Source organism: Haplochromis burtoni, unplaced genomic scaffold (genome assembly GCF_018398535.1).
Source record: "Haplochromis burtoni strain Fernald_Lab_line unplaced genomic scaffold, NCSU_Asbu1 Contig_335, whole genome shotgun sequence".
Classification (NCBI taxonomy): Eukaryota; Metazoa; Chordata; class Actinopteri; order Cichliformes; family Cichlidae; genus Haplochromis; species Haplochromis burtoni.
In genome coordinates this window covers 211,344-223,959 of record NW_024582696.1, presented here as the reverse complement: position 1 = coordinate 223,959, position 12,616 = coordinate 211,344, and the positions used below count along the sequence as shown (strand labels likewise).

Sequence of the window (12,616 nt, the reverse complement as noted above, 5' to 3'; positions counted from 1 at the left end):
TAGAAGAATATTGCCTGTGTGCTTGCTCATTAAACTAGTGGCACTAAGCTATCATCATACTTACATGCACATAAAATAGATGAAAGGATACACACATACACACTGGGGCGCGAAGACAGAGAGGCCTACACTGTACTTAGCAGTTTCCTGAGCACCAGCGAGTGCCTTTCATTTGCTCCCTGAGGTACTGCAGAGCTGCGTGACCTCAGCACCTCAGGTTTTTAATTTTCACTCGTACTGTCCACACTACACTGCTTCACAAATAGTGTAATTCTTTCTCTTTACTGTTTAATCCTGCACTGACACATAGTAATCCTCTCGTATGAGATAGTTTAACAATGTTCTTCACAGAAGCCACATTAAGTAAAATAGAAGGTGTAAGGAGTCTATGGTGGATTATGATAGCATGTGTAAGGCAAGGAGTGAGTCATGGCCTAAATGAGCTTTTAAAAACAAGCCAATGTGTGTATGTGTAAACAAACCGAACTCATACAGAGATATTATTGCATAAATGAAGGCAATGACGTGATGTATATTCCCCCAGCGTGTTTTCTTCACACCAAGTGATATCTCATGTGAGACCAGCTCCCTAGACCTGTAGTGGTGAGGTATAACATGCATCCAGTGTTACTTAACTGATAAATGAGCTGTTGCATGATTCCACTGCGCGTACCAGCAAAGACTGAGTGTTATGTCACCATCATATTACCGCCACTCGCAAATGTGCGTGCTGCAGGAGGCTGAGCGTGTTGACCTTGAAACCCAGGATCCTCCTCCTTCCCACCTCTCTGCTGCGGTCGTCGTCACTGACACCTCACAAGTCTCGACTATTGTTTTTAGACGAGAGATGTTGTTTTTACATTCCAGTCTGTCTTCAGGAACCAAACACTCATCCACACGCACACACACTCACTTAGCATCCCTCATTCTTCAGGCGGCAAAACAAAACGGTTGGCTATCTCTATTGACAACAGGTCTTGTCTCGACCCTGTTAGATAAGTTTGTTTTATTGGAGAATGTTTTGTCAAAGTCCACCCGGCTTGTTATGACTGTGAGCTAGATTTTTACATGTCAGATTTATCCATCTAGAATGGGCATGTACTTTAGGTTTGTTTTATAGATGACACAGATAATGAGAAACAAGTAGATCCCTGGCTGAAGACTCCTCCACCTCAGAAAAGAGGAGCTCCAGGTAACCAAGGGCATCCTAAGCTTAACACTAAAATGAACTCAACACACATTACGATGGGTGGCCTTTCCGATGTGTTGTGCTCTTTTAACTCTTCCTTGCTTTTGCGAAGACAATAATATGACCTTTAAAATGGTAAATAGTGGCTTAAGGGCAAGTTATAAGCTATGCGTATAATAATGCAGAGACCACATTGCTGCTTTTGAACAAATATACGTATGAGGAATCCCGTGTTCATTTATTATTTAGCAAAGCTAACAGGAAAAAAGGGTCTCAGTAGGCAGGAGCTTGTTTTTTGACTCTCTTTTAATAGAGCCCTTTATAAAAGTCTCCATGTGTGGTTACCAGTTCATATAAGCTTCAAAAAATAGTGAATCTGAGCTCCAGTGCTGTATAGTTAGGTGCATAACAGTGCCAGGATGTGACAAGGGGTGCTATCTTCATCAGCCGCCACGATTACGCTGATCTCGTCAGATATTCCATGCCTTATCTATGTGTACATATGTGCCTGACTGATAAATAAGGTATGCATTTTGCTTTCATGCATCAAAGGGAATGCACACTAACATAGGTTTTCCCATTTGGGAGTGATTGCACCCAGCTGTCCACCTGTAGGTCCTCATTAGTACTTTGTGGATCAGTTTAAGTGTTGATTTCTTAGCTCACTCAGTGAGTCAACGTGGCTGGGCACATCTTAATCCCTGAGGAGCACAGAGAGAGAGGGAGAAGAGAGGAGAAGCAAGACAATTTATCTAAGTGGGAACAGGCAAAGTAATGTTTTTCATAAACTCACATCAGGACACGATGTGCCTAATGGCTACAGCTTGTGCATTCACTCACTGTCATTACTATAGGAGATTTAAAAATGCGCATAGCAGCGAGGCTGGGGGGAGCAGGCCTGAACTCAAGCACACTAAAGAGCCCATTAATCCTTTTTAATTCTATTAAGAATTGGACTACAGCTGGATAAGAGGCCAGCGGAGTTCCAGAGACTAAGTCGGTAATGCCTCGGAGACGTATGGTAAATACTTAACGAAAACTCATATGCAAGGAAATTTCTTTTCCTCTTTACAAACAGTTAAGTCAATTTTCACTCCTAAGCAGCTTTTACTTTGTAGTAAACAAAGACAGGTTACATTAGTTCTGCGAAAAGAGATATTTCGTATCTCCATTAGGCACCAAGGGCTATTTCATCACTTCAAATATGGGCCCATAGAATTTGGATAATCTACAAATTTCTTGACGATGTTATCGTTGTCAGAAAAAAAACAAATATGATAACTTTACTCCCACGTGTACTCTATTCCTCTCACACAAAGAGATACGCAGGTGAGCTACGTGCCTTCCACAGCACGCTTATCTCTGTGTTGCTGAGAATCAGCGCCGCCATCCGCACTGCTATTTTTGCTCCCGTCCAATTTCACAAAATCATAATCTTATCAAGGAATTGCCCAAAGTTAAGTATGAGGAAGAAGGAAAAAGTGGTTTTAATTTTCTTTCACAGTCAAGCGTGTGGACAATAATGGCTTTCACCTGTTGAGATAACAGTACAAATACCACGGCCAGTCGAAATGAACAGTGCTGACCTACTGTGTGCACAATTGCGGCAGTGCAAATAGCGAGGCCCTTCTGACCGGACCTCAGTAATGTGAACACAGAGAGGAGTCTGCCTCTGCTTGTTGACTCCCATTCATTTCCATTAGGGCTGAAGGGTTACCGAGGAGCAGGCCAGTAACAGTGTAAACGAGATGTCATGTTTGACAGGGCGTGTAAGCTCAGCTCGGTCACACACACCTAAACGTTAGACAATAACAAGTAGTGAGGCAGACAGACAAGGAGCTGTCACAATACCACAGCCATATATGTATTGCTCAGGAATAAAACGAGGCTTCTCAGTTACAGTCCTATAAAACAAAACAGGCCTGAAAAACGGGATCACATTTGTTCCCACCCTGATGCCCACAACCATTACCCTTACTCTCCCCAATCTACCAGCCCATCTGTTCTGCCAACTGCTCCGTTACGCTTCCCCCTCATTACTGGACCACTTTCCCTGCTCGTCCCCTTACCTTATCGTTATGCACACAGCCATTACTGAAGCTCTCGCTTCTTCTCTCTCTCTCTTTTGCCCTCTCTGTCTCATCTGAGCTGCTTTTTCCCCTCCCTAAGCCTCGAAGTACATTGGAGAAAGAGAGAGAGAGTGTGTGTGTTGTGTGTGTGTGTGTGTGTGTGTGTGTGTATGTGTGTGTGTGTGTGTGTGTGTGTGTGTGTGTGTGTGTGTGTGTGTGTGTGTGTGAGAGAGAGAGAAAAAAGAAATCAAAGAAAATGCCTCAGACGCCCTGACCTGTATCTGGCTAAGCATCTCCATGGTAGCATGACCCCCCGAAACAGCCCATCATGCTCCACTGCACTTGAAAAGGACCGAGTGCAGAGAAGGGGCAGAACGAGGAAGGGTGTGAAGGAGGAGAGAGAGATGAAGGAAACTACGAGGGCACTGGAGTGGAAGCTTCAAAACCCCACATGGTTAAATCACTTTTTCTGTTAAATGTTTTATTTTAGCTCAAGATTTCCTCACCTCCACACCATGTTTGGTATCCCCCGCGTAAGTAATGAATGCCCATATGAGGAAAAGGCTAAATGGCTTTTTAAAAACAAAAAACAAAAAAAACCACTGATACATTGGCATTCAGTATGTGTAGGTGTGCTAGGCACTTTTCAGTCTGCCGAAGCTAAACATGAAAAAAAGACAGAAGAACTTTGAAACATTCAACATTCGATGGTTTAATGGTTTGGTTTTCTTTTGAGTACAGTGGTTATTTCTGCCGCTGTGGCATTCACAGACAAATCAAACAAACAAAAATATCTGGGAACACAAAAATATATATAGCTTTCTGATAACATCTGTGGCTCAGTCTAGTAGTTACAACAGGTACAAGAGCAACTCTCTGTACCCGATCGACAAAAACGTAAATACAAACACTTACATAAACATGTAAAAACGGTCCAAAACTTGAACTAATACTTGAAATTCTGTGGTTCTGTGGTTTATAAAATGAAATTGCTATTTACATTCAGTTTGAATAATTATCTTTTCATGAAAAGAATATAGTGTATGAGTCAGACATTAACAAAAATAAACACTGATTATTCAAACTTGTGATAAAATATATAATATTGATTATAATTAGAGGGTTCCACTATGTTCAAGTGCTATTAATAAAGACGCACAGGAGGACCGCTGGGATCGCGGCTGCACGGCTCCTGTCTGAGTGGCATAAATCAAGGTGCAGCTCAAGAGTTTGGAGTCCAGGGACAAAAGGTCAGAGGTTACAAAATTCAGTCAAAACCTCCACCTCTGAGACACAGTCAAAGTGGTTAGTAGCAGGAAAGTGGCAGTGAATGGGAAGAGAAATTACCTGGTCAGATTGCTCCGAGTCACTGACTTGGTTACTCAAAAGAGAAAGATGCCATTCTATCACAGCTCAAACATTGTTGTCCTTTGCTTACATGTGTTTTATCATGTAGTCACAGTGGTGTAGGGTCGACTTTTTAGGTTAGTGGCACGTCGTGCGACTGAAGGCAAAGATCGTTAGGAAGCCTGTGCTTGTTCCGTCACTTTGCACAGAGCTGTCTTTACATCTGAGGTCCAATGGTCTCAGTTAACAGCTGCTGGCTCATGTTTTCCAAGCTGAGCAAGGAATCAAAAACCAAAAACCGAGGCTGGTATTTTCTCATCTCTAACCCGTGACCAAAGGGTGACTGGCTCGGCTTTGAAAGCTAAGCAAACGCACTTGCCAAAGCCCTCCATACCAGAAGAAAACAAACTAGCTTTCAACTTTAGCAGCTTCTACAACTTATCTTGAAAAATAAACACTTTTAATCTTTTTTCATATATAAAAAAATATTTCTAATATTACCACAAAGTTTGTTCCACTGGACGGGTTTGACTTGTAGTCTTGTTGCATTTATCTTATGTCTATATGTGTTAGATGACTGTATGTTTGCGTGTATATCAATATACCAAAAGTATAAGCAGGTTAGATTGTACTCTCAATATTTTCTTAGAATGATATCCTTTCTTCTAAACTAGTTCCTCAGTTCTTTGTGCTCCTCACCTGTGCTATCTACTGCTCTCCCTGTTTTTCTGCAGTTCACTTCTCTGATCCTCCGATTCCTGAAATGATTGCATGCACCTGCTAACAGACAGTTTGCTGGCTGGACAGTGGACTCTCCAGGGACATGCTAGTGGGAGACCCGTCTGGGCGGGCGCAGGGCTTAAACATGGTGGAGATATAGAAGGCCTGCAGGCACAGACAAAAAAAAAACAATTGTCAGGAAAGACACGCAGACCACACATGCTGTCAATCACTCACTGTTTATAAACAGAGAGTGGAAATTGAGGGAGAAAGCATAGTGTTTGAGCTAACACAGTCAGCAGAAAGCAGCGAGAAACAAACCCTGCGAGGAAAAGGATAACTGGTATTCAGGCTATTTAGACAACAGTGAATTTTAACATACCACCCAGTATGCGGTGAGCCCTCCTTGAATAAAGCCTGTGAGGACGTCAGTGGGATGGTGACGGTAGTCTGAGATGCGGCTCAATCCGGTGTAGACAGCGATCATTACTAAGAAGAACTGTATAAGTGGGCGCAATAGACGAGCTCCTCGCCACGACAGCCGTGCCTGCAGGTAGAACTGCAAAAAAAGAAGATAAATACCGTTATTATTTTCACTACTAAGTGAATATATGGCTATGGGCACTTATGTGCTAATGTATGCCCCCACAAACATAAATTTATGGTTATGTCTAATGACTGAAGTTCTATAAACTAAGTGGAACATGAACATCCATTTAATCTGCTGCCCAGAGGGGGGGAAGAGAAGTTTGGCATGGTTTCATTAGCACTTTTTAAACCCAACTTCCTGCTTTTGTTCATCCTCATCCCGTGCATCAGCGCTACAGTACAGAGGTCCTGTTTGTGTGCGTGAAAATGGGGTCACAGGTCGAGCTGAATGCAGATGCAGGGCTCGCTTTATGAGGTGGCTGGAGGTATGTCTGAGTCAAACAGCCGCTGGGGAGCATGTGGTCTACATTACTGCTGGCAAGCCGGTCCTCGCTGTCTCTCCTTTTCCTATCTTAACTGAGAACAGGTGTCACTATTCCTGCTGTACACACAAGTAGCTGGCAAGGTCATGGTGGCGTGTAGCTGCAAGTCTGACACATTCTCACTAGGTTGTCTAAGCTCTGTCAAATAATTTGTAAGCAGCAACTTCTGTGTGTGCGTGCTTGTGTGGAGAAAAAAAAACACTAGGTTTTTGTTTTAGTCACGCCACTTCTTCCTTTCAGTTCGCTACCCTTTCATTCCTCAGTCAGTCCCACAATATTCATCCCTCTCTTTCTCTTTTTGTTCAAAAAGGAACATTTTGCTGTGGACTTGTAAAAAACAAACAAACTGTGCAGTAATTATGAGCCACCCCTCATTTCTTTATCTTTTGCTAGGTAAAGAAGAAATAGATGTAGTGATTTGTTGAAAGATAAATTGATATTTTCTTTATTATTTTTGAACATAGCCTGAACTCTCTTGGGCAAGCTTCCCTGTAATTTCTTTAAGTAGTCTTCAAGAATAGTTCTCCAGGCATCTTCAAGGATATTCAAAGCTCTTCTGTAGCTGCTGGCTGCCTTTTGTTCTGTTCTCTTCCATGATTTTTTGATTTGCTCTTGTGAGGTCAGTCTATGACTGACAGTGTTCCATTGTGAATTTTTATATCCAGGTATGGTTTTACTGCACTGCATTGTCACGCTGAAAAATGAAACGACTGCCAATCAGATGCTTCAGAAACAGTATTCAGCGGTGAGTCAAAATCTGACGTACTTTCTTCATTCATATTTCCATCAATGCTGACAAGATCCCCAACGCCACTGGCTGAAATACAGCCTCAAACCATGACAGAGCCTCCACCATGTTTTACAGATAGCTGTAGACACTCACTGTTGAATTTCTCTCCTGACCTTCTCTGTATGTACTCACAATGACTTGAAGACGTGACGTTTTTGTCTAATTTAGCATACTGCAGCATTTTCTTCCCGGTTTCCTTCTTGAAAGCAAACCTTCCACTGAGACTATCTCTAACAAGGTTTCAGCAAACAGTAGGTGGACAGGGCCAGCTGTGTCTCTGAGGTACTGTGTCAGGTCTTGGCTGGATTTTTTTCCCCCCTATTCTTAGGACATGACTTTCAAATACTGCTCATCTGCTGTAGATTTCTTTTAGTTTTTTAGGCTTGAAACTTCGTATTTTGTCTTCCATTTATCTAGTTTCCTCAAATGTTTTAAGGAAACAGTGTACACCATGCACAGATATGTAAAGTTTTTGAGCTAAATGCTCTTTGAGAATCACCTTGTTGGTGCAACTGTTATTTTATCCCTTTTGAACATATTTTCCACAGATTCGGTTAAAGAAATGGGAAGAAATGATGTGTTTTGTCACAGGCCGTTAGTAGCAAAGTACCTAAAAATATAATTTATAATTGGTTATTTACTAGGCTGTGACTAAGATAGGTGTTATGCTTGAACAATTCATAGGTCAGTGTTACAGTAAGTGGTCTGACGAACAACAACAAAAAAATCTTTCCTCTAGTCCCAGACAGATGGACTGAAGTGAAAATGAAAGAAGACTTTCAGAGAGTCTGGAAAACTACTGCTTAAGACAAAACAAAAATAACAACCTGCAAGTCTGGCTCTTTATAACTGAAATATACAGAAATAAGACACAGCACTGTACAAATAGAGAAGGTTTTCTCCTCACTTTGAGTTTTGAAAAGCAACAAATTATTTTCATTCATCTCAGCTGAATACAAATATTTATGTCACCTGAAAACCATTAATTAGCAGCTAGCGATGATGGCTATGTGAAGTATGTGAACGTTTCATAGACAATAATGTGCTTTTGTCTCCCTCTAACTGTCACTTCTCTCTCACAATGCGCCCATGACTACAGGGCAGTGTGCTGTGAGAGAAAAATGAAGAGATGGGGAGGGAGGCTTGGAGGGTTGAGAGGGTGTCTATTGCTGAAAGAAGCCTGTCGATCTCTCAGCAGGCATATTCAGCTCTCCCCCCTCGACTAAATGAGACCCACAACAAGGCCTCCTCTGTCTGTGGAGTCTCTTCATCTATTCATGTTCCCTGTGGAAAACATTCTCCCTCATTCTCTACCCCACTCCAAATCCTCCTCCTCCCTATCTTTCTGTCTCACCAGCCCTTTTGGTTGGAAGCTGGCTGCCTGTAGAGAATTGGTTCTCTCAAAGATCGGGAACCGTGAATGTATTTAACAGCACATGGCTTGGTGTGTCTTTCCACATGTTCAATTAGCATTGTTCTCGGCCTCTAGGGGCTGGTGTTGTCTTTAAAAACTGAAAACAAAGCAAGAACTGTAATCTTCCTCTGATACTATAAACACTGGGGTGAATACAGTAATTACACAATATGAGCTCAGGTGTATGTAGAGGTCAACTTTCCAGATTTGTTTGCCGATAGACTGGGTGTGTTTGTTTGTTTGTGAAGCAAAGGTGACTTACTGCCAGATAAAGCATTGTGTACATCGCGAAGGAAGCATGGCCGGAAAAGAAGGACTTCCTGAAAGAGAAGATCCATAAACGCAGCCAAATGTTACACATTAACTTGGGTTTCTGTATACAGCACCCTGAGAAAGCAGATAATTGCACATAAACCACACACCTTGCCTCCTCCTCCAACTTCTTCTCCGCACTGCAGACTATGGACTCTGCAGGGACATAGATGCCTTCCTTGCAGTTAATGGATGCATATGTGATGTTGCACACATCCAGGAAGTTGGGTCTCAGGCGACCTACGCTTAGCTTGGCCATGTTGGTGAGAGACTGACCAATACAACAGCCAAACAGGAAGCTTCCCAGTTCCTTGTACAGGCATGACACATAGCAGTTTCTAACAAAAGCTCGTGAGTGCACACCTCGGAAACGCACACGATAGCATTCACCTACAGCGATCTGAAAGAAACAAAGACAGGAGACAACTTTTAACTTGCCAAACTGCCCGGCTGAACAAATACTGTGAAAGTATGTTTGTTTTACTTTTAAGCAAACACAAGCACATTTACACTATAAGAAGATGATGATAGCTTTAACTCACTGTCCTTACACATAACATCAATTACTGTCTTACCGCTACACCAGTGATGGCGATGCCACCAGCGATGAGCAGGCTGTCGGGGATGGCCTCGGTCGTTATGTTGGGATAAGTGATGCTGGGGTCTCCGCAGAAAAAGCCTCGTTTGTAGGGAGTCACAAACTTCATCTCGCATGCAAAAAATGGGATGGAGGCTGGGGGGGTCGGAAAGGGAGTGGAGGCAGACAAAAAACAAAAGATGGCTTGATGAATATCTATGATGTGGTCTGTGTAACAACGATGACAAATAAAAGAGACAGCGCGATACATGGACAACGGTACTGTCTACTCATATGAAAATGGCCTAACATAATAAAGGGGGGTAGCATTAAAGCGTCAGTCATTTGGTGATATGAGTTCCAGATTCCTGGGGATCAGGGAATTCCACACATAGCTGCTTTCAACATGGGAGCAGGGAGAAGGAGAAGGCTGACAGACATGAAAAGACGTGAAAAAATGGAGGCAGCATGACAGTGGAGAATTCAGATGAGGAAGGAGGAAGAAGTTATTGAGAGCATGTTACACAAAAACATCAGTGTGCTCAAAGAAGACAATAAAGTCACTGTGTATTGTTAAACAAGTATGTTTTCTTCAAGCCAAAAGCAGTGACTCACAGTTTAATCCATCTTAACTTATATTAACAGCTGTCTCACATTATGTTTACTGCCTGGTCACTAATTATAAGAATTTACGCTATCAGGTGAAAGTGGCCAAGGTCTGGTTTGCTTAGGTAAACATCACCATGCAGTCTCATGATCAAAGTTCACTGGGGAAAATTTGCGTTTTAACCAGTTTTTAATGACGAATTGGAAGGTGATGATTGTAGCTCCACAAACGAGGGCTGAGCTGCACGGCTTTTGTTCTGCATTGTACTTAACACTAATAGCCAATATCCCTCTAAAGTCCCAGCGTGCTCCATTTCTCTGTCCCTTATCCCATGTCCCCTTGTCACCCCATGGAATGCAGCGAGGACATGGGACTAATCATTAACCTCTGTGCCTCTCCCTATCATCCCAGGCCTGCTTGTTGGTTGGAACGCTCCCAGGCCAAAACACTGCTCCTGCCAGAGAATCTCTCAGACTACGTGACTGAAAAGAACACAGGATACACATTTAAAACCAGGCCAGAAGGATTCTCAGTCAAACACATAAACAAGGGTCTGAAAACATTCCTTTAATCATGATAAATCACCAAATTTTGAAAGAAAAGAGTGGGAAATGAGTATTTGATGAACAGCAGGTAGCTACAGTTTGTCCACTTTGAGATCTGCCAAAACTGGCTCCGTATCAGCTTTAACCAAACACAGAGTCAACTAAACTCCCATGCTGTTCATTCAACCTTACTGAACTTACTGATAGGCACGGGAGACGTGATTAAGGCTGGGATACAGTAAGACATAGGTCAAATGTGTGTGTGTTAAAAAAAACTCTGCAGTCAAAGTCAAGCTGCCCTCCCAGAAAGACAAAACAAAGACTAAAAACAAGCTCGCGTCCATGTATTTCATGAGATGTTACGGCAGGGAAGGAGAGAGGGAAACATCCTGTAGACAGATAGCAGAGCCTGTGACGCCAGCACAGAGAGCAAACGCCTCACATCTGACCCCAATCTCTCACTCATCCCATCCAGATAACACATGTACAGATTCATCATATGGAAATTCAGCTCACTGATGTGCCTCATATAACATGTTTTGCTAGTAAAATAATCTATTAGAACATCTTCTTCTTCTCCTTCTTCTTCTTCTCCTTCTTCTTCTTCTCCTTCTTCTCCTTCTTCTCGTGTTTATCCTAGTGAGAGTTTACATTAGCTAAGATCAATGGAGTACCTGTGTTTGCTTTTGTGCTAATTGGTAGATAAATAAATAACCTCAATGACAGTTCATGTTTGCCTTTGTGTTACCTGCATGAAATGCATCTTTTTGAATCACTTGATCATAATACCCCTATGCATGTCATACCCAAGTGGAGACGTGAGGTATTTGATTCCACACCCAGATTTTTTTCTCCAGTACAGTCAGCTCCTTTCAAATAAGTGTTATGCAAAAGCCCCAACATAACAACAACAACAACAACAACAATCCACTAAAATAAAAAGCTGATGACATTTTATGAGGACTTTTAAACTGACAGAGACATGCTGTGTTTGGGGGTAATCAAACACTGATGATACATTTTAGCATTTAATAATGAAACAAATACTTAAAACAACAACAAGTACTATTTTGTGTTGAACAGGGGCTTCTTTTGACCCTTTCTGGTTTCCATATAATCCATTAAAAGCCCCTCATTTGATTCCAGAAATCAGTATTTTGTTGTATTGACACAGAGATAATGGTGAGAAGCTCCACTAAAGTCCAAACAGTTATACTGTAAGACTTTTTAAAGGCGAAGGAAGTGTAACGTCAGTCAGAGACTGCTTGTAATGCTTCCCCATTTTTGCATGCAATAGTCACTAAACATGACAAAAGTGGTTTAGTGGTTTAAAAAGCTCCTTGATAATATCACAAGAGAAAAACTGAGCAAACATACTTGAAACCACATTAGTTATTTAGTTTGTGAACAATCCTAAAGAAATTACAAGCTCCTATGTCACAGTCAACCTCTATGCTTTACAACTACATTCAAAATGTTTTCACAACATGACTGAAAAACACTCCACAGACTCTCACTTCATCTGTCAGGCAGCTGTGAGCCAACCTCTGCACCTGGCCAAGACATGCTCAAAAGAGAGCCAGACCAGGAAGGCCTGCAAGAGGACACAAAAGGAGGCAGAGGAGTGGGCTGGCTCCAAGAGCCAAAATGTGCTGCTCACTGGGCCTAACATTCAAAGCAGGAATGCTTTCAAATAGTCAAAAGGATAGAAAGAAGAAGGGGAAAGAGGAAGGGAGGAAAAGAGGGGATATGTGCCTCTCTCTGAGAAACTGTTCTGGTTCTAATTTACACATCTATGACCACAGCCCAGAATGAGCTCACTGTGAGAGGAGAACAACAACAACCAAAAGCAACAAAATAAAGAAATAAAAAACAGCAAATGAAAAAAGTGGTTTAAGGAGGAGTGCAAAGAAAAGAGGGCAGATGGTAGGAATTCATCGACATACTTTCAAGTCATGTTGCTCAACATCTACTGATCAATTCATTGTCGGACTGAAAGCTAGGCTGCGATGCATGGCCACAAGGGCGGAGAATTGACAAATGTATGTGTGTGTGTGTGTGTGTGTGTGTGTGTG

The 12,616-nt window shown here is 42.1% G+C and overlaps 1 protein-coding gene across 1 annotated transcript in view; it reads right to left on the bottom strand.

Moving 5' to 3' along the window:
- Positions 1 to 3,950: 3,950 nt before the first annotated feature.
- ppap2d (phosphatidic acid phosphatase type 2D) overlaps positions 3,951 to 12,616 on the bottom strand; it is a 16,239-nt gene continuing 7,573 nt past the window's right edge. Inside the window, exons 2-6 of the mRNA XM_005942291.3 lie at positions 9,388 to 9,545; positions 8,923 to 9,212; positions 8,763 to 8,820; positions 5,708 to 5,884; positions 3,951 to 5,490 (exon numbers count right to left, since the gene is read on the bottom strand). Of these exons, the coding sequence (XP_005942353.1) occupies positions 5,386 to 5,490; positions 5,708 to 5,884; positions 8,763 to 8,820; positions 8,923 to 9,212; positions 9,388 to 9,545 (788 nt within the window). The 3' untranslated portion in view covers positions 3,951 to 5,385. The remainder of the gene's footprint in view (positions 5,491 to 5,707; positions 5,885 to 8,762; positions 8,821 to 8,922; positions 9,213 to 9,387; positions 9,546 to 12,616) is intronic.